Consider the following 20146-nt stretch of genomic DNA (forward strand, 5'->3'; position numbering starts at 1 on the left):
GCGACAAGGACAAAGAGCGCATCTGAACGACGCAGAGGCGCCGTGCGAGACACGTAGAGCCGGAGTGCTCTCACCAGATCCAAAGAGTGCAAATCCTTTTCACATTGGTGAATTGGATTAGGGCAAAATGAAGGTAAGGAGATATCCTGATTGAGCTGAAAAGTAGATACCACCTTAGGGAGAAATTCCGGAACCGGACGCAGAACCACCTTATCCTGGTGAAACACCAGGAAGGGTGCTTTGCATGACAGCGCTGCAAGCTCAGACACTCTCCGGAGTGATGTAATTGCCACTAGAAAGGCCACCTTTTGCGAAAGACGTGATAAAGAGACATCCCGCAGCGGCTTGAAAGGTGGTTTCTGAAGAGCCGTTAGCACCCTGTTAAGATCCCAGGGTTCCAGCGGACGCTTGTAAGGTGGGACTATGTGGCAAACTCCCTGCAGGAACGTGCGGACCTGCGGAAGCCTGGCTAGACGCTTTTGAAAAAATACGGAGAGCGCCGATACTTGGCCCTTGAGAGAGCCGAGTGACAAACCCTTGTCCATTCCGGATTGGAGGAATGAAAGAAAAGTGGGTAAGGCAAACGGCCATGGAGAGAAACCATTATCAGAGCACCAGGATAAGAAGATTTGCCAAGACCTGTAATAGATCTTGGCGGACGTTGGCTTCCTGGCTTGTCTCATGGTGGCAATGACATCCTGAGATAACCCTGAAGATGCTAGGAGCCAGGACTCAATGGCCACACAGTCAGGTTGAGGGCCACAGAATTCAGATGGAAAAATGGCCCTTGTGACAGAAAGTCTGGGCGGTCTGGAAGCGCCCACGGCTGACCCACCGTGAGATGCCACAGATCCGGGTACCACGACCGCCTCGGCCAGTCTGGAGCGACGAGAATGGCGCGACGGCAGTCGGACCTGATCTTGCGTAACACTCTGGGCAACATCGCCAGAGGAGGAAACACATAAGGCAGTCGGAACTGCGACCAGTCCTGAACTAACGAGTCCGCCGCCAGAGCTCTGTGATCCTGAGACCGTGCCATGAATGCCGGGACTTTGTTGTTGTGCCGTGACACCATGAGATCGACGTCCGGCGTTCCCCAGCGGCGACAGATCTCTCGAAACACTTCTGGGTGCAGAGACCATTCCCCCGCATCCATGCCCTGACGACTGAGGAAATCTGCTTCCCAGTTTTCTACGCCCGGGATGTGAACTGCGGAGATGGTGGAGGCTGTGGCTTCCACCCACTGCAGAATCCGCCGGACTTCCTGGAAGGCTTGACGACTGCGAGTGCCGCCTTGGTGGTTGATGTATGCGACGGCAGTGGCGTTGTCCGACTGGATACGGATCTGCCTGCCCTCCAGCCACCGCTGAAAAGCCAATAGGGCTAGATACACTGCCCTTATTTCCAGAACATTGATCTGAAGGGAAGACTCTACCGGAGTCCAGGTTCCCTGAGCCCTGTGGTGGAGAAAAACCGCTCCCCACCCTGACAGGGTCGCGTCCGTGGTGACCACAGCCCAGGTTGGAGGTAGGAAGGATTTTCCCTGCGATAGAGAGTTGGGAAGCAGCCACCACTGAAGTGACGTCTTGGTTGCAAGGGAAAGAGAGACGTTCCTGTCGAGGGAAGCCGACCTCCTGTCCCATTTGCGGAGAATGTCCCATTGGAGCTGCCGTAGATGGAATTGCGCAAACGGCACTGCCTCCATCGCTGCCACCATCTTCCCTAGGAAGTGCATGAGGCGCCTTAAGGGGTGTGACTGACTCCGAAGAAGTGATTGCACCCCTGCCTGCAGAGAAAGCTGTTTGTCTCGCGGTAGCTTGACTACCGCTGACTGTGTATGAAACTCCATCCCGAGGTAAGTCAGTGATTGGGTCGGTGTCAACTTGGATTTTGGGAAGTTGATGATCCACCCGAACTGCTGGAGAGTCGTCAGAGCGACTGTAAGGCTGTGTTGACACGCCACCCGAGAAGGGGCCCTGACTAGGAGATCGTCTAGGTAGGGAATCACCGAGTGGCCCTGAGAGTGTAGGACCGCCACGACGGATGCCATGACTGGTGAAAACCCGTGGGGCGGTCGCCAGGCCGAAAGGCAATGCCACGAACTGAAGGTGTTCGTCCCTGATGGCGAAACGCAAGAAGCGTTGATGTTCGGGTGCGATCGGCACGTGGAGATAAGCATCTTTGATGTCGATCGATGCTAGGAAGTCTCCTTGTGACATCGAGGCGATGACCGAGCGGAGAGATTCTATCCGAAACCTTCTGGTTCTCACGTGTCTGTTGAGCAGTTTGAGGTCCAGAACGGGACGGAATGATCCGTCCTTTTTTGGCACCACGAACAAGTTGGAGTAAAAGCCGCGACCACGTTCCTGATGGGGAACGGGGGTCACAACTCCTTCTGTCTTCAGAGCGTCCACCGCCTGAAAAAGTGCGTCGGCCTGAGCGGGGGGCGGAGAGGTTCTGAGGAAACGAGCCGCAGGACGGGAGCTGAACTCTATCCTGTAACCGTGAGACAGAATGTCTCTCACCCATCGGTCTTGAACATGTGGCCACCAGGCGTCGCCAAAGCGGGAGAGCCTGCCACCGACCGAGGATGCGGTTAGGGGATGCCGAGAGTCATGAGGAGGCCGCCTTGGATGCAGTGCCTCCTGCGGCCTTTTGGGGGCGTGACTTGGACCGCCACGCATAGGAGTTCCTCTGGCCTTTCTCCTGCCTGCTGGACGAAGAGGATTGGGGCTTGGCGGAGGGACGAAAGGACCGAAACCTCGATTGTATTTTCCGTTGTTGAGGTCTCTTAGGTCTGGACTGGGGTAAGGAGGAGTCCTTTCCCTTGGATTCCTTAATAATTTCATCCAATCGTTCGCCAAACAAGCGTTCGCCAGAAAACGGCAAACCGGTTAAGAACCTCTTGGAGGCCGAGTCTGCCTTCCATTCGCGCAGCCACATGGCCCTGGAAGCAGAGTTAGTGGATGCCACAGCTGTACGGCTAGCCGAGTCTAGGACTGCGTTCATGGCGTAGGAAGAAAAAGCTGACGCTTGAGAAGTCAAAGACGCAACTTGCGGAGCAGAATTACGTGTGACAGCATTAATCTCAGTCAGACAAGCCGAGATAGCTTGGAGTGCCCACACGGCTGCAAAGGCCGGGGCAAAAGACGCGCCCGTGGCCTCAAAGATGGACTTCACCAGGAGCTCTATCTGCCTGTCAGTGGCATCCTTTAGCGATGAGCCATCTGCCACCGATACCACAGATCTAGCCGCCAATCTAGAGACTGGAGGATCCACCTTGGGACATTGAGCCCACCCCTTAACGACTTCAGCGGGGAAGGGGTAACGCGTGTCAGTGAGGCGCTTAGTAAAGCGCTTGTCCGGAACCGCTCTGGGCTTCTGGACAGCGTCTCTGAAGTTAGAGTGATCGAAGAACGCACTACGTGTACGTTTGGGGAACCGAAACTGGTGTTTCTCCTGCTGAGACGCCGACTCCCCCACAGTAGGAGTCGGGGGAGAGAGATCCAACACTTGGTTGATGGACGAGATAAGATCATTCACTAATGCGTCCCCCTCAGGTGTATCAAGGTTAAGGGCGATGTCAGGGTCAGAACCCTGAGCTGCGACGTCCGCCTCGTCCTCCAGAGAGTCCTCAAGCTGGGAACCCGAGCAGCGTGAAGAAGTCGGGGAAGATTCCCAGCGAGCCCGCTTAGCCTGTCTAGGACTGTGGTCCTGGCAGGAGTCCTCCGCATGGGACCTAGGGCCCAACCTGGGAGCGCGCTGCGGCTCAGACCGAGAGGGGCCTCGAGGTGACGATCCAACAGGGGTCGGGGCCTGTGTAAGGACCGGTCTGGACTGCAAAGCTTCTAGCAGCTTGGCAGACCATTTGTCCATAGACTGAGCCATGGATTGTGAAAGTGACTCAGAGAGTTTCTCAGCAAAAGAGGAGAACTCTGTCCCTGCCGCCTGGACAGGGGGAGCAGGGGGGTCTACATGAGCCGAGGGGTCCACTAGTGACCGAGGCTCCGGCTGAGCAAGTGAAACAGGGGTCGAGCATTGCTCACAGTGAGATTAGGTGGAACCCGCAGGTAACATAGCCCCACAAGAGGTACAGGCCGCAAAAAAACCCTGTGCCTTAACAGCTTTGCTCCTTGTGGACGACATGCTGTTGTCTCCTAGGAGAATGATCACTGAGGGTATATGGGCAAAAACAGGGTATACAGCCCGACCGAACAGAAATATATATATATATAAATACGTATCTATTCCGGCACCCTGGGGGCGACCAGCACCGGGTGACCGGTGTGGCTTACCGACCGCTAACAAGCAGAGTGTGTGCCTCCAGATTCCCAGCTTTAGGTCCCCTGGAGCTGCAGAGCCGTTCCAGAGTATCCTCCACCGGCAGAATGCCCAAAAAATGGCTGCCGGAGATCTCAGCGGAGGAGTGGAGCCGTGGGCGGCGCCAGGAAAGTGCGGGAATCTGGGGTCCCCACAGTGATCAGTGAGGGGGGAGGAAACATGCAAGATGCTCCAGCCCTCACATCCGACGTCAGGTCGGTAGTCCCGCCCTTATCCCTGACAGGCAGGCCCGGGGGCGGGATTTTTGCGACTAGGCCGCGATGAAGCCGGGGACTAAATTTGAGACCGTGCCCGACAAGCAGGCACGGTCGGTGCGGAAGTCCGCCGGTCTTCTCAATTCAGCAGCTGCCGCAGCGTCCGGGAAGAGGGTGCGCTCCTGCATATTCCCCAATGGGGACACAGAGTACCTTAGAGTTGCAGGGCCCGGTCCCTGAGGTTGAATAGACTCCGATCCGGCAGATTCCCACAGGGGCTGCGGAGGGAGCACGGTCCCAGCAAATGGCTGACCGTTCAGGATCCCACTTCTCCCAGAGCCGCTAAGGGATGGTGAAGGAGACGGCATGAGGCTCCGGCCTTTGTACCCTCAATGGGTACCTCAACCTTAACAACACCGCCGACATAGTGGGGTGAGAAGGGAACATGCCGGGGGCCCCGTGGGGGCCCTCTTTTCTTCCAACCGACATAACTAATATGAGAATGCATGAGTGGATGTGTGCCTCCTTCCACACAAAGCATAAAACTGAGGAGCCCGTGATCCACGGGAGGGTGTATAGGCAGAGGGGAGGGGTTACACTTTTTAAAGTGTAATACTTTGTGTGGCCTCCGGAGGCAGAAGCTATACACCCAATTGTCTGGGTCTCCCAATGGAGTAACAAAGAAAAGGTATTTAAGGTGGCCACTTGCAAGTTGTTCTCCTATTTGAATCTCCTATGAAGAGTGGCATCATAAGCTCCTCAAAACAACTCTCAAATGATTTGAAAACAAAGATTATTCAACATAGTTGTTCAGGGGAAGGATACAAAAAGTTGTCTCAGAGATTTAAAGCTGTCAGTTTCCACTGTGAGGAACATAGTAAGGAAATGGAAGAACACAGGTACAGTTCTTGTTAAGCCCAGAAGTGGCAGGCCAAGAAAAATATCAGAAAGGCAGAGAAGAAGAATGGTGAGAACAGTCAAGGACAATCTACAGATTACCTCCAAAGACCTGCAGCTTCATCTTGCTGCAGATGGTGTCAATGTGCATCGGTCAACAATACAGCGCACGTTGCACAAGGAGAAGCTGTATGGGAGAGTGATGCGAAAGAAGCCGTTTCTGCAAGCATGCCACAAACAGAGTCACCTGAGGTATGCAAAAGCACATTTGGACAAGCCAGTTACATTTTGGAAGAAGGTCCTGTGGACTGATGAAACAAAGCTTGAGTAGTTTGGTCATACAAAAAGGCGTTATGCATGGAGGCAAAAAAACACGGCATTCCAAGAAAAGCACTTGCTACCCACAGTAAAATTTGGTGGAGGTTCCATCATGCTTTGGGGCTGTGTGGCCAATGCTGGCACCGGGAATCTTGTTAAAGTTGAGGGTCGCATGGATTCAACTCAGCATCAGCAGATTCTTGACAATAATGTGCAAGAATCAGTGACAAAGTTGAAGTTACGCAGGGGATGGATATTTTAGCAAGACAATGATCCAAAACACCGTTCCAAATCTACTCAGGCATTCATGCAGAGGAACAATTACAATGTTCTGGAATGGCCATCCCAGTCCCCAGACCTGAATATCATTGAACATCTGTGGGATGATTTGAAGCGTGCTGTCCATGCTCGGCAACAATCAAACCTAAGGCTACTTTCACACATCCGGCTTGAGCTGTGCGGCTCAATCTGGCTGTGCAAGCTATGCAACTGATACGGTGAAAACACCGCATCCTTTGCATAAGTTTTTCCTTTGCGGCCAGTCCGGTTTTGCCGCTTGCGGCATGCTACTGAGCATGCGCAGTGGCAAAAAACGCATGCGGCGGCCGGATGAGGTTATTGCCGCATGGCGCCGCATCCGGCCGCCATAGGCATGCATTGAAAAATGCGCCACATCGGCCGAATGCGGCGCGGTGCGGTTTTTTTTGCCGCATGAAAAAACGTGCCAGGCAACGTTCCATCCGGCCGCCGCATCGGCTAAATCTGCCGCATGCGGCAAAAACCGGACGGAACGCAAGGCCATGCGGCAGAATGCGGCACTAATTAAAGTCTATGCAGGAAAATCGCAACTGGTTGCGATTTTCCTGCAAAGTGCCGGATTGTGCCGCATAGCAAAAACCGGAGGTGTGAAAGCAGCCTAACTGAACTGGAATTGTTTTGTAAACAGGAATGGTCAAATATACCTTCATCCAGGATCCAGGAACTCATTAAAAGCTACAGGAAGCTACTAGAGGCTGTGATTTTTGCAAAAGGAGGATCTACAAAATATTAATGTCACTTTTATGTTGAGGTGCCCATACTTTTGCACCGGTCAAATTTTGTTTAAATGCGGATTGCACATTTTTTGTTAGTACAATAAACCTCATTTCAATCCAGAAATATTACTCAGTCCGTCAGTTATTAGATATATGAAACTGAAATAGCTGTTGCAAAAACCCAAATTGTTATAAAGAAACAAGGTTAACATTAATAGGGGTGCCCAAACTTTTTCATAGGACTGTAAGTTACCTGGATGGGTGATAAAGACTTACCTGTCTGGCAGTGGTTTCCAGTGTATCCTTGTTTACACACACAGATGTATCCTTCAGCTGTATCCTCACAGATGCCTCTATTCAGACATGGAAAGGATGAGCAGGGTCTAAGTTCTAGAGGCAGGAAATTAAAGATTTAGGTACTTAGTGGTTAAGTAAAAGCTGCTTTTTAAAGAGACTCCAAGAGATATTTCTGTTCCTATTGTTTTGATATGAAAATAGTCAATGAACCAACATAAAAGTCCATTTACCAATACCAGTCCTTCATCCAGTCATCCAAAGAACCGCCTGTCAGGCAGTAAAGAGCTTGTTAACAGATATGTTTACTGTTTAGAAGTCAGGCACTGCAGATTGGCTCCTATGAATCTGCAGTATTTGGGATCATCCAGTACACATTGTGTGGAATACTAGTGTACCACTCTAACAATTTCCACTATCGGAGCTGGTACCAGTTGATTGGCTCAGTGCCAGGTATTGGACTCACACCAATATCATATTGATTACCAATTCTATGAATCAATTCCCAGAACTGCTGTCTTTCTTGGGGAACTGGGATGGGAGAAACGAGGGGTATGGTTTATATCCCAGGTATGTACAGAATTGGGCGTAACAGACTCTCAGGTTTTGCAAATCAGCTATGATCTGACAAATGCACAGATTTTTAATTACCGTATTTTTCGGATTATAAGACGCACTTTTCGTCCCAAAAATTTGGGAGAAAAATGAGGGGTGCGTCTTAAAATCCGAATAGAGCTTTACCTGGGGGTCCTGTCTGTGCGGCGATCGGGCGGCCAGGTGCCTGTGGCTGCGTGCAAGCGGCAGTCAGGTGCCTGTGTGCGGGAGGCATCTGGCACCGACAGGCACCCGGCTGCCGCCCTCACACAAGCACGGGCTGCCTCCCCATACAGGCACCCGGCTGCCGCCCGCAAGCAGGCACAGACACCCGACTGCCGCCCGCAAGCAGGCACAGGCACCCGACTGCTGCCCGCACGCAGCCCAGGTACCTGGCTGCGACCCGCACGCAAGCACAGGTACCCGGCTGCTTGCACGCAGGGTGTGCGGGCTGCCTGCTGGCTGCCACTCTGGTGGCGGGTGGCTGTACAGCAGGTTTCCCAGTTTGTCCGCGGTCCCAGTTTCAAATGATGGCGCTGGGAGCGGGCGTGTGCGCAGATGGAGCCCTTGTATGAGAGCTCCATCTGCGCATGCGAAGCTTCAGGCGCCATCATTTGAACCGGGACCGCGGACACTGGGACACTCACCGCACCGGCCTGCTGCTGCCACCATGGACGCCGCAGCGCCTGCCACCATGGACCCCGTGGCTTTTGCCACCACGGACCCCGCGGCTCCTGCCACCACGGACCCGCCGCGCCTGCCAGCACAACCTCTGCCTCCTGTGACCCAGCTTCACGACCACAACTGCCCCCCTCCGGTAAGTGAACACCGGAGTATAAGACAGACCCCATTTTTTTTTTTATGTCTAAATTTGGGGTGAGTCTTATAATCTGGTGCCAAATAAGAAATAACGTTTGGAACTCCATTCTATGTCTGAACTGGGTGCAAAAACCTAAAAAAACATCACTATGGGGAGATAAGGTATGCACACCAGTGACTATGTAAGGGGAATACATGTAATAGCAGAAACTGCTGTGTGAATACTGACGTGAAAAATTCAATAGCTATATGTAAGAATGAAATGTGAAAAATGGAACCTCTTACATATAGCTATTGAATTTTTCATGTCAGTATTCACACAGCAGTTTCTGCTATTCCATTCCCCTTACATAGTCACTGGTGTGCATACCTTATCTCCCCATAGTGATGTTTTTTTAGGTTTTTGCACCCAGGTTAGACATAGAATGGAGTTCCAAACGTTATTTCTTATTTGTTAGTAGTTTTTCGTTTGTGAACCCTCCCCATACACACCTATTGCCAATCCACATCGTATATATAGCCTGGGTCTCAGCTTCCCATACACGGTAAGTTTTTTAACTGCATGAGAGGACACACACAAGCTAGGGACCCCAACGTAGAGAAATACTTTGGCGTAGTGTTGGGGCTCTATTGCATTGATCAATTCAGTAGCTAAATTTCTCTTTATTCATATATTCATGGCAGTAATGCAGGTTCCATTTTTCACATTTCATTCTTACATATAGCTATTGAATTTTTCATGTCAGTATTCACACAGCAGTTTCTGCTATTACATGTATTCCCCTTACATAGTCACTGGTGTGCATACCTTATCTCCCCATTATAATCTGGTGCGTCTTATAAAGCGAAAAATACGGTACCTACATTTCAAACATGCAATGAGTGAACCGAGGACTACAAGACCATGGAAATTGCCTACCTTTACTATGTTGGAGCTGGTGCTTAATCCCCCCACCTCCCAGTTGATAGCCACCTTTTATTTAATACTTCTCAATAAGCCTAAGGAATCTTGTTCCTTTCAGGGATTAGTAGAAGGTTGATGCGGGTTAATTAACAAAAGAGGAGGGGCAGGAGGCAATAACCTCACCCAAATAAGTTTATTCGAATCACAATGAACTTCTTATACTATTAGACATCTTACATAGGATGTATTGCATTACTTCACAAGGAGCTAGGCTTACACCCGATTTCCTAACTGAATGCTCCAAATGTCCTACAGCTCATGGCACTTTTTTCCATCACATTTGGAGCTGTCCACGAATATTGGGTTTTTGGGAATAGGTGATTAGATTCTTAACCAATATAATGAGATACCCGGTCTCTGGGTGTTTTCTATATATCGATTTGAAAGCATGTGAGTGAAAATACAGGGTCAAGGGGAACACAATTCTCCTTGCAGAGATTGACACACCAATCCAGCATGCCAGTGGTGATGAGACTTTAAGCAGTTCCTCTGGGGAAATATGCAAATTGTCTCTTCAGTGAGTAAATAGAAGAAATCTAGTGCCACCTATTGGAGGTAGCAATCATAAAAGTCAAAAGTGACCCTTTAACGAGCCTTGTCATATGAGGAGGAGCATTGCACTTAAAGTCTCCTCACCACTGGCATGCTGCATTAGTTTATCAGTCTCTGCAAGAAGAATAGCTTTCCCCTTAGACCCAATCTTAAGCCTGCTTTACACGTTGCAATTTCGCATACGATATCGTATGCGATTTGCAACGCCCCCATCGTATGTGTGTGGCACGTTCAATTTGTTGAACGTGCCGCACAAACGATTAACCCCCGTCACACGTACTTACCGTCCATACGACCTCGATGTGGGCGGTGAACGTCCACTTCCTGGAGTGGGAGGGACGTTCGGCGTCACAATGACGTCACGCGGCAGCCGGCCAATAGAAGCGGAGGGGCGGAGATGAGCGGGATGTAAACATCCCGCACACCTCCTTCCTTCCGCATTGTCGGCGGGAGCCGCGGGACGCAGGTAAGCTGTCGTTCAATGTTCCCGGGGTGTCACACACTGCGATGTGTGCTGCCTCGGGAACATTGCACAACCGCACGTTCAATCTTTGAGGAATGAACGACGTGCATGCAATGAACGGATTTTCGTTCATCGCAATTGCACGGAGGTTTTACACGCTACAATCATACTTACGATGCCGGATGTGCGTCACTTACAACATGACACCGCCGACACATCGTAAGATTTATTGTAGCGTGTAAAGCACCCTTTAACCTCTCAAACAACCAGATCAGATCTCATACTTTGCACTGATGAGGGACAACCATCCGGAAACACCATGTCTGCAAATTGAGGTTCTGATTTGGCATAAATCCTGTCATATGACAAGGCTCGTTAAAGGGTCACTTATGACTTTTAGGATTGCTATCAGCAATAGGTGGCAGCAGAGTTTATCTACTTCCTCACTGAGCAGTCAAGATACATGCACACCTTTTTGAGAGAATATCTTTATTACACGAAGAAGGTGGTGGTGATGAAGTGGCTGGTGGCTCAATTCTAAACCATAACTGAATGGATTTTACTTATTAATGCTATGTTACTCCATAACAAACGGCTGTACCGTCACCCTGAAAAATTCCCCAAAATTTGGTACAAATGGCTGCAGGTTTCCCCTTCTGTCATTGGGACTGGTTTATCATAGTGATCTCTGATTTCCAGGAAAGGTTACTCTTCTTTTCCAGCTCCTTTACTGTAAAGTACGTTTTATCAGGATGAATAGATTATATTAATTTCAGAGGACCTTGTACATAGGCCACACTTGGTGTCTGCTATGTCAACCTAATTTCTGCACATAGACTTTAGACATTGATTTTCGATTACAGGAATTTCTTTATATCTAGCAATATCAGATCTAGACATTATTCTTATTATATACCGATTGTTATTCTTGTTCTGCATATGCAAAACAAAGTTAATGATGTTTGAATACAAAAAAAAGAAAAAAAACTCTTTGGATCAGTATCAGTAGTGGACAGCCCACCTATGAATTCCTACTCAAAACAAGGAGATAAGGACTGTATCTAACCTCTATAATATAGGAAGAGATGCCCATATCACAAAATATTCCTCTTTTTTTAATTTCTAAATTTTATCATAAACATGACTTTGCTTGTACAGGCATCTAGTTCACTTTTACATTCTACTACTCATTAAAAAAACAGCGGAATCGGGGAAGTGTCTATTTGCATTCCTGCCAAAAAGAATACGAGTTAGATTATAATAAATCAAGCTTTGCACTAGACAGACAAGCTGTTCAACATTACTGCCGATACTGAAGTGTGTTCTCTGCCAGCACAAGCAGCAGAACGTTAAAAAGATTGCTATTTTATGTGACTGATGACTACAGTTTAAGTATTTTCCCAACACTCCTCCAACAACTCCCACCCCATTACGAGTGTATGCAATGCAGGCAGGCAAGCATTAATCCTGTCACCTGTTTCACAACGTTCTCCAGTGAATTCTCTTGGACACAAACAACTATACTCAGCGCCGAGGTCCTTACACAATCCTCCATTCAGGCAAGGAGAAGAGGAACATGGCCGGATCTCTAAAAGCATAAGGCACAAAGTAAATCTAGTGAAATAGATTATAACACTTCAGAAATATTATTTACTTCTAGCTTGTAAATCTTAAGGCCCATTTACACACAACAATATCGCTAACGAGATATCGTCGGGGTCACGGTGTTGGTGACGCACATCCAGCCTCGTTACCGATGTCTTTGTGTGTGACACCTTTTTGCGATCAGTAACGATCGCAAAAAGGTACACGTCCTTCCTTTCTAAAAAATATTTCCTCGTTTGGAACGCAGGTTGTTTGTCGTTCCTGTGGCAGCACACATCGCTATGTGTGACACCGCAGGAACAAGGAACAACATCGTACCTGCGGCCGCCGGCAATGAGGAATGAAGGAGGTGGGCAGGATGTTCTGGCCGCTCATCTCCGCCCCTCCGCTTCTATTGGGCAGCCGCTTAGTGACGCCGCTGTGACGCCGAACGAACCTCGGGGGCCACAGCGACGTCGGTGAACAGGTAATTGCGTGTGACGCTGCCATAGCGATATTGTTCGCAGTGATCACCCTGTGACTCTCCACCGACGTGGGCAGGTGCTATCACTCGCGACATCACTAGCGATGTTGCAGCGTGTAAAGCCCGCTTAAGACACAACAAAGCATTTGTGTATTAAAGGGAATTTGTCAGCAGGTTTTTTCTATGTAACCTAAGAGCACCACAATGTGGGGGAAGAAAGCTTGATTGCAGCGATGTGTCACTTACTGGGCTGTGTTTTACTGTTTCAATACAATCAGGGTTTGTAGATTATCACTACAGGACTAGGTGTCCTATGCCTCCTGGTTAAACCTCGACCCACCACTGATTAGCAGCTTTCTGTCACTATACAATGTGCATACAAAGGTGCCAATCAGTGGTGTGAATGGGGATTACACAGGGCTCAGCATTCTGAGCTCTGCTAGATCTATCACAACTTCTGCACCCAGTAACTAAGTGAATCAAGGTATCGGTCCTTGCATCATGCTGCTGTCAGATTACATAGCAAAAAACTGATGACAGATTCCCCTTAGGCCCCCTTCACACGTCCGTGAAAATCACGCACGTGTTTCATGGATTCCCCTCTGTGTGCCGTGTTTATGGCACTACATGTGATAACACACGGAGAACGGGAACTTTCTGTTCACCTGTCCCTGGCTTCGCTGTCCGTGGTGCTGATCTTTGGTCTCCAGCCCTGCCGACTCCCCGCTGCTGCTGCTTCCGGCCGCAGTGAAGTGAATATTAAATGAGCATAATGAGTGGGGGTCGGCAGCAAGTGACAGCAGCGGCAGAGACTGCAGGGCTGGAGAAGGTGAGTAAAGATTTGTTTTTTTTTTCTCTGACATGTGAGTTTTCTCCGGCGCGTGTCACACGGGACCGCATTCACACTACATCCGTGTGGTCCGTATGCGGGCCGTGTGACACCCGTGCTGCCGGAGAAAAACGGACATGCATCCATGTGGAGCACACGGGCTCACGTCTGCTCCACACAGAGGCACGGGCCAATGGCTGCACATGTGCGTGCACATAAACAAATTGATTTTAATGGGTTTACGTGTGCCCGTGTCTCCGGTACATGCAGGCACAGACCTAGCACGTACCGGAGACACGTGCGTGTGAAGGGGGCCTTAAAAGAGTATGTACATCGATTAAAAATATCTGTGTGTAATTTAGCAAATGTCATCTCACCTATTTCACAGCTGTCACCAATGAACCCCGTCATACAAATACAGCTATACCCATCAACCAGATCTTTGCACATTGCCCCATTAAGACAAGGTGATGACCAGCAAGGTCGGACCTCTAGAATAAAGTTAAAAAAAATGTAAATGCTTTTTAAAAACACAAAAAAAAAAAAATCACCAGTTAATGAGATTCAGTGTTTTGTTCGCTGTCAAATTGTTAAACATTCTGTCCATCCAAAACAGATTTTTCCACTTCTCAAGTACAGGTTTTGATTTTTATTTTAATTCTCATCCCTGTATGTGTGAGAATGTATCACTGGTGTCAGCCTGAAATGGCCTAGGACTAGTATGGTCAACATTCTGGTTCTATAACAATGACCCAATAGGACTCTCTTCACATTGGATATGATACCATTTTTTTGCCAGAGTAAATAAACAATTGTAGATGGATTAAAGTCAGATGGAAGACATTTTCAGACTTTTCAATCCCCATTAAAATGAATGCATCCTGCACTTAACCATTTTTATATCAGTTTTTGTCATCCCAAAATGGAAATAACTACCGGACATGAGAATAGAGCCTTACTAGACAGTCATAACCTATGCTAAATTTACCTCAGCGGCTTATGCTGGATTGTTCATTTTGTGAATCTTTTCATTTGTCTAACTTTTAGGGGTACTTTGCACGTTGCAACATTGCTACTGCGATGTCGTCGGGGTCAAATCGAAAGTGACGCACATCCGGTGCCGGTAACAACGTCGCAACGTGTAAATCCTAGATGCACCGATAAACGATCGCAAAAGCGTCGTAAATCGGTGATATGGGTAGTGTCGGTCATTTTCATAATTTCGCTGCAGCGACAGGTACGATGTTGTTCCTCGTTCCTGCGGCAGCACACATCACTGTGTATGACACCGCAGGAGCGAGGAACTTCTCCTTACCTGCCTCCACCGGCTATGCAGAAGGAAGGAGGTGGGCGGGATGTTTACGTCCCGCTCATCTCAGCCCCCTCCGCTTCTATTGGCCGCCTGCCTTGTGACGTCACTGTGACGCCACACGACCCGCCCTCTTAGGAAGGAGGAGGGTCGCCGGCTAGAGCGATGTCGCAGGGCAGGTAAGTGCGTGTGAAGCTGCCGTAGCGATAATGTTCGCTATGGCAGCTATCACAAGATATAGCATGTGCGACAGGGGCGGGGACTATCTCGCTCGGCATCGCTATCATCGGCTAGCGATGTCGCAGCGTGCAAAGTACCCCTTAGGCTTAGTTCATACCAAAATTGTCTGCCAAAATCTGCACCCTGCTGCATTTCAGGCACAGACCTTTATTGAAAAATGATGCCCACTTATTGATTGCATTGCAATACGGGTGCACCACATGGCATTTATGCCAGTTCTTTTGGTACAAAAGGACCCAGAAATCTGGCACATTACTCCAAGTAAATCCTCCCCAATGTTTGAAAAAAAAATTATATGAGCACCTGTCTCGCAGTTTCTTCCTGTAAATCTCTGACTACATAGACAATTGTAATCATCCGCTATGTCTGTACAGGTCCCATCATTCAAGCAAGGCATTGAGTAGCAAGGTCTAATCTCTGTAAACAAACAAACAAGAAAATAAGAGTTATAAATACAGAATGAGGCAAGTCTGAATCCTTCTATTAAAGGATAATGACGATTTTTGGGGAAAACATCTTTCTTTGCATATATTGCATGTATTTTGGACTAAAACTCAATTTTGCATTTGGGTTTTGCTAAACATTTTGCACCACTTGTTTTGTTATTTTTTTTTCAGGCTTTTGTTTCCCTGCACATCAGTGGCTTCTGAACAAGAAAACTTAGAATCTGTCAGCAAGCTGTTCTGACTGTTTGTTAGGCCTCATGCGCACACTGTGTTCTTTGCCACTTTATTTGTGCAGTTTGTGGTACAAAACTGCATGCATTTCTTTCCCCAAGAAAGTCTATGAGATTTCGTTTTGCGCACGTTGCTTTTTTTCTGCTGCAGTTTAGTGACCACAAAACTACAGTATGTTAATTCTTTTTGTGTTTTGTCCCTGCATTTTTCACTAGTGATGGCAGGACTCACAAATACCCGAAGTCAGGGGGGATTAATCCCTAGTAACTGGCTGGATGACGGTCCCCAAATTAGTCTAGGGGACCAGAATCCATCGAAAAGGGGTAGGAGCAAGCGTTTCATACTTACCGAATTACCGGCACAACTGTACGCTCCCACTGCTGCTCATTCACTTCCGGGGTCACTTATTACCTTCATTGCTTGTGCACTGCTTTCCCCGCCCACAAGTGTCTGTGATTGTTTGCAGTCAGACATGCTCCCATGATGAGTGAGTGTGTCTGACACTTCCAATCACAAGTGCTGTCTGCGGGTCTATATTGTACAGTGAAATAAAAAAAAAAATGGTTTTGGGGTCCCCCCATATTATGTTACCCAGTACAGATTAAGCATACGGCTACCGGCTGCAGCTCCCCGCCGTGCGCTTATCATGGCTGTGTATCAAAATAAGAGAAACTGCCTGCAGATTTTTTAAAATTATTTAAATAAACAATTTTAAAAAAACGGCGTGTGGTCCCTCCAATTCTGAGACCCAGCCAAGATAAAGCGCGACAGCTGGGGGCTGGTATTCTTACGCTGGGGATGACTCATGCTTATTGGGCCCAACGAGCCTAAAAATAGCAGCCTGCAGCCACCCAGAATTGCCGCATCCATTAGATGCGAAAATCCCAGCACTTTACTCGGCTCTTTCCAATTGCAATGGTGCAATGGCAATCGAGGTAATCAAGGGTTAATATCAGCTCACAGCTGCCATTGTACCTTTGAACCCGTCGGGGTCGGACTTAAAGTCCCGGGTCCACCCATTACTATTTTTCACCCATTGAATAAAAAAAAACCCAACAATTGTCAAAAACGTAGTAGTGTACAATGTAGAACTATGAGAAAAGATGCTTCAAATATGTTATTCTAAGGGTATGTGCACACAATGTCGTTTTCAAGTGGGCATTCCTATAAAGTTATTTTTAAGAGTCGGTTAAGGAGAACTATTTTAACATTTTTGACTGCAAATGTGTTTTTTTGGGGTTTTTTCTTAGCATTTTTCAGCATTTTTGTAGGGTAATTTTTAGGGCTCATGCGCACGTTGCGTACTTACATGCATTTACGCTGCGTATCGCCCTGCAGCGTAAATGACTGCGTCCTGCGTTCCCTGCACAATCTATGAAGATTCTGCATGAGACGTGCGCACGTTGCCTTTATGAATGCAGTGATTTGGGTGCTAAAATTTTAACCCAAATCTGTGCGTTCATAAAAGCAACATTTCAATTATTTGTGCGTTCGCTCCCTCTCTGTCTATGGTGGGGGCAGCATCCCAAGCACAGGAAATCAGCTTTTTTTTAACATAAATACTGCATTCATTATGCAGTGTTTCTGGAGCGATTTGAAGCGCACATGTGCTGTCAAATCACTGCAGAATATTATGCAGTTACGTGCGCATGAGTCATTACTGGTGTTTTTTGGTTGTTTCAGATTACATATTTGTCTAATATATAAAGCTGAATATATGTATGTATGTATGTCCACTCAAGGAATCCGCATCGTCACATTTACAATCACGAAATTTTGCACAGCCACGTCATTTGACTCAGGGAACGTCATAGACTAAAGTATTTTTCAGACTATAAGACACACTTTTCCCCCCCAAATTTTGGAGGAAAGTGGGGGGTGCGTCTAATAGGCTGAATATATGATTATATGGGGCTTGCTGGCTTGAGGGGCAAAAGGACGGCGCTGGACTGGACAATAACAGGAGAGGGTTTCCGCTGAAGAATCCCCCAATGGAGCAACCACATGAGCCAGCTAATTAACCTCATCAATATGCACTACTTCTCCACCTCTCAGCACTAAAGCCAGCGTGTGCTGAGAGAGGACATGGGGAGCAGACACTGCGTTACTTAGTTCCTGTAATAGCCGGCACACATGGTTTCTTCTGCAGTTGCTGGGGAGATCATCTCCCTGCTATTACAGAGCAGGAGCAGAGTGCCGGCGGGAGCAGGAACAGAGTGCTGGCGGCGGCTAGTGTAGCAGCACCACTCTGGTGCTGAAATGACTGCCGCCGTTGCCACATGTTAACTTGCGCTCAGTACAGTTACCGCAGCATGTCAGCATGGTCCGGCCACTCGCTGGGGACCATGAAGTGGACAGTCTCCCCCTCCAGATGAAGTGCTGCCGTAAATGAAAAGCCTGGGCACAGGACAGCACTGCCCTCTCCCCCTCCCCCCCACACTGGCCCTGACTCTTCATTACATCACTGTAATACCATACTTCCTGGTTTCTAACGCGGCGGCAGGGCCAGGCTTACCGTACATCATTACCATAGCTGGAGTCTGCTCCGGTAAGAAGTAGAAGTAAGAAGTTGCAGTACAATAAACTATAAGTCCCCCCTCCCCCTAATAAAGTAAAGTACCGTACCTTAGAGGAAAAATCACATTACTGTGCTGAACTAGAACTCCAAGCATGTCATACAGGACATGCTTGGAGTTATAGTTCTCCTTAAAGGGGTTGTCCACTACTTGGACAAAGTTCATCTCATTTCCCTTGTTTGCCGCTGTTGAGTTGTTTACAGTTACATTGGTGAAATATTATAGTATGTTATTTAGGTTATTAAATATTTTACCACATTTTTTGCTTCAAATTTTTTTTTCCTATTTTACAATTCTAATACCTGGGTGCGTCTTATAGTCCGAAAAATACGATATGTTTTGAGGGGAAAATATAACACTGTGCTGTACAGTTTTTTGCCTAAAAAACGCTTACTTACTGTTTGGATGTAAGAGGTAATATATTGGTTGTTTTGACAGTTAGCCAGGATATTTATCAGGTGGCCTATAGCAACCAATCACAGCTCTGCTTGTATTTTGCTACAGGTCATTAACAGGAGCTCTGATTGGTTGCTATAGGCAACGAAGGACATTCTTAGTATAAGAAGCTTATGTGTCAGTTAATATGACTTCGGTTGTGAGAACGTTAGTTAGGGAGAGACAGAGGGAGAATGGGGGAGTGAGGGAGAATGGGGGAGTGGGGGAGAGGGAAAGAGAGAATGGTAGAGTGGGAGAGAGGGAAGGCGAGTGGGGGGAGAGAAGGAGTGTGGGGGAGAGGGAAGGCGAGTGGGGAGAGAGAAGGAGAGTGGGGGAGAGAGAAGGAGAGTGGGGGAGAAAAGGAGAGTGGGGGAGAAAAGGAGAGTGGGGGAGAAAAGGAGAGTGGGGAAGAAAAGGAGAGTAGGGGAGAAAAGGAGAGTGGGGAGAAAAGGAGAATGGGGGAGAAAAGGAGAATGGGGAAGAGTTGGGGGAGCGAGAGGAGGGGAAAAATGGAGAGAGGAGAGGGAGGGAGTTGAGGGAGAGAGTTGGGGGAGAGAGGGAGACAAAGACTATTCCGGGCACTACAGCTAGTGACATAAGATAACCGCTCCTATTAGTTAAACCATGAGGTTCAAATAAGACAAAGGATGAAGTGAGTAAATATATTATCTGAACTTTGCTAAGAAATGTCAAGACATAACATAAATAAGATAAAACAGATGCACACATAGACACAAAAATGTGAGCATAGAATATTGTTACCTGTCTCACAGTGTTTCCCCATGAAGCCCAGACTGCACAAACAAATGTAATGATTTCCATCCTCTTCACATGTACCACCATTGAGACACGGATCAGAAAAGCATGGCCTGATCTCTGGGCAAAGAGTAGAAAGGCAGATTTATAAAGGCTGACATCAACAAAAAAACTAGATAATCTGAGCTGTTCCTAACAGCATGCAAAAGAAAAAATAACATGGCCGGTAAACTGCAAGTTATTTTAAAAATGACTCATATGAAGATTGGGTACATTTTATGCATAATACTTAACTTCTATTTCTTGAGACATTAGCCTTGGATTTGCTGTATGCCCACTTTACTGTCACTGTCACTTGATGGGCGGACGTGCAATATCCATTTAATGTGAATTGTGTCCACAAGTGTAACAATTGTCTTGTCAGCATACTTACCTTCCCAGTCTCCATTTCTCTATTTTCTGTAAACCATTGGTATTTTAACTTGCCACAGTGTTTAATAAAAACATTTTTTTAGCATTATATACTAGTATATATTTAGTATATTGAGAATATCAATATTTATCACCTTCAACTTGCAATACCAATTAAAGAAACAAAATAGTAATGAAAGAAGAAAAAAAAAAGAAACGAGAAAAAAAAAAGAATGAAAGGAAGATGGAAAGAAAGGAGAGAAAGAAATAAGAAGAGAAATAATAATAGAAAGAAGGAGGGAGAGGACCTTCCCAATGCTCCAGCTAATGTCTTATCTCCCTTCTAAGGCTGGAAACACATCTATGCGAGTAAAA

General features: G+C 47.5%; 1 protein-coding gene across 2 annotated transcripts in view; it reads right to left on the reverse strand.

Annotated features, from left to right (window-relative positions):
* The window catches only part of SNED1 (sushi, nidogen and EGF like domains 1), a 347445-nt gene that overhangs the window by 151599 nt on the left and 175700 nt on the right, over positions 1–20146 (reverse strand). For both annotated transcript variants that reach the window (XM_075340866.1, XM_075340865.1), the window contains exons 12-16: positions 19367–19480; positions 15220–15333; positions 13745–13858; positions 11945–12058; positions 7061–7174 (exon numbers count right to left, since the gene is read on the reverse strand). In XM_075340866.1, the coding sequence (XP_075196981.1) occupies positions 7061–7174; positions 11945–12058; positions 13745–13858; positions 15220–15333; positions 19367–19480 (570 nt within the window). The remainder of the gene's footprint in view (positions 1–7060; positions 7175–11944; positions 12059–13744; positions 13859–15219; positions 15334–19366; positions 19481–20146) is intronic.

Source organism: Anomaloglossus baeobatrachus, chromosome 3 (genome assembly GCF_048569485.1).
Source record: "Anomaloglossus baeobatrachus isolate aAnoBae1 chromosome 3, aAnoBae1.hap1, whole genome shotgun sequence".
Taxonomy (NCBI): Eukaryota; Metazoa; Chordata; class Amphibia; order Anura; family Aromobatidae; genus Anomaloglossus; species Anomaloglossus baeobatrachus.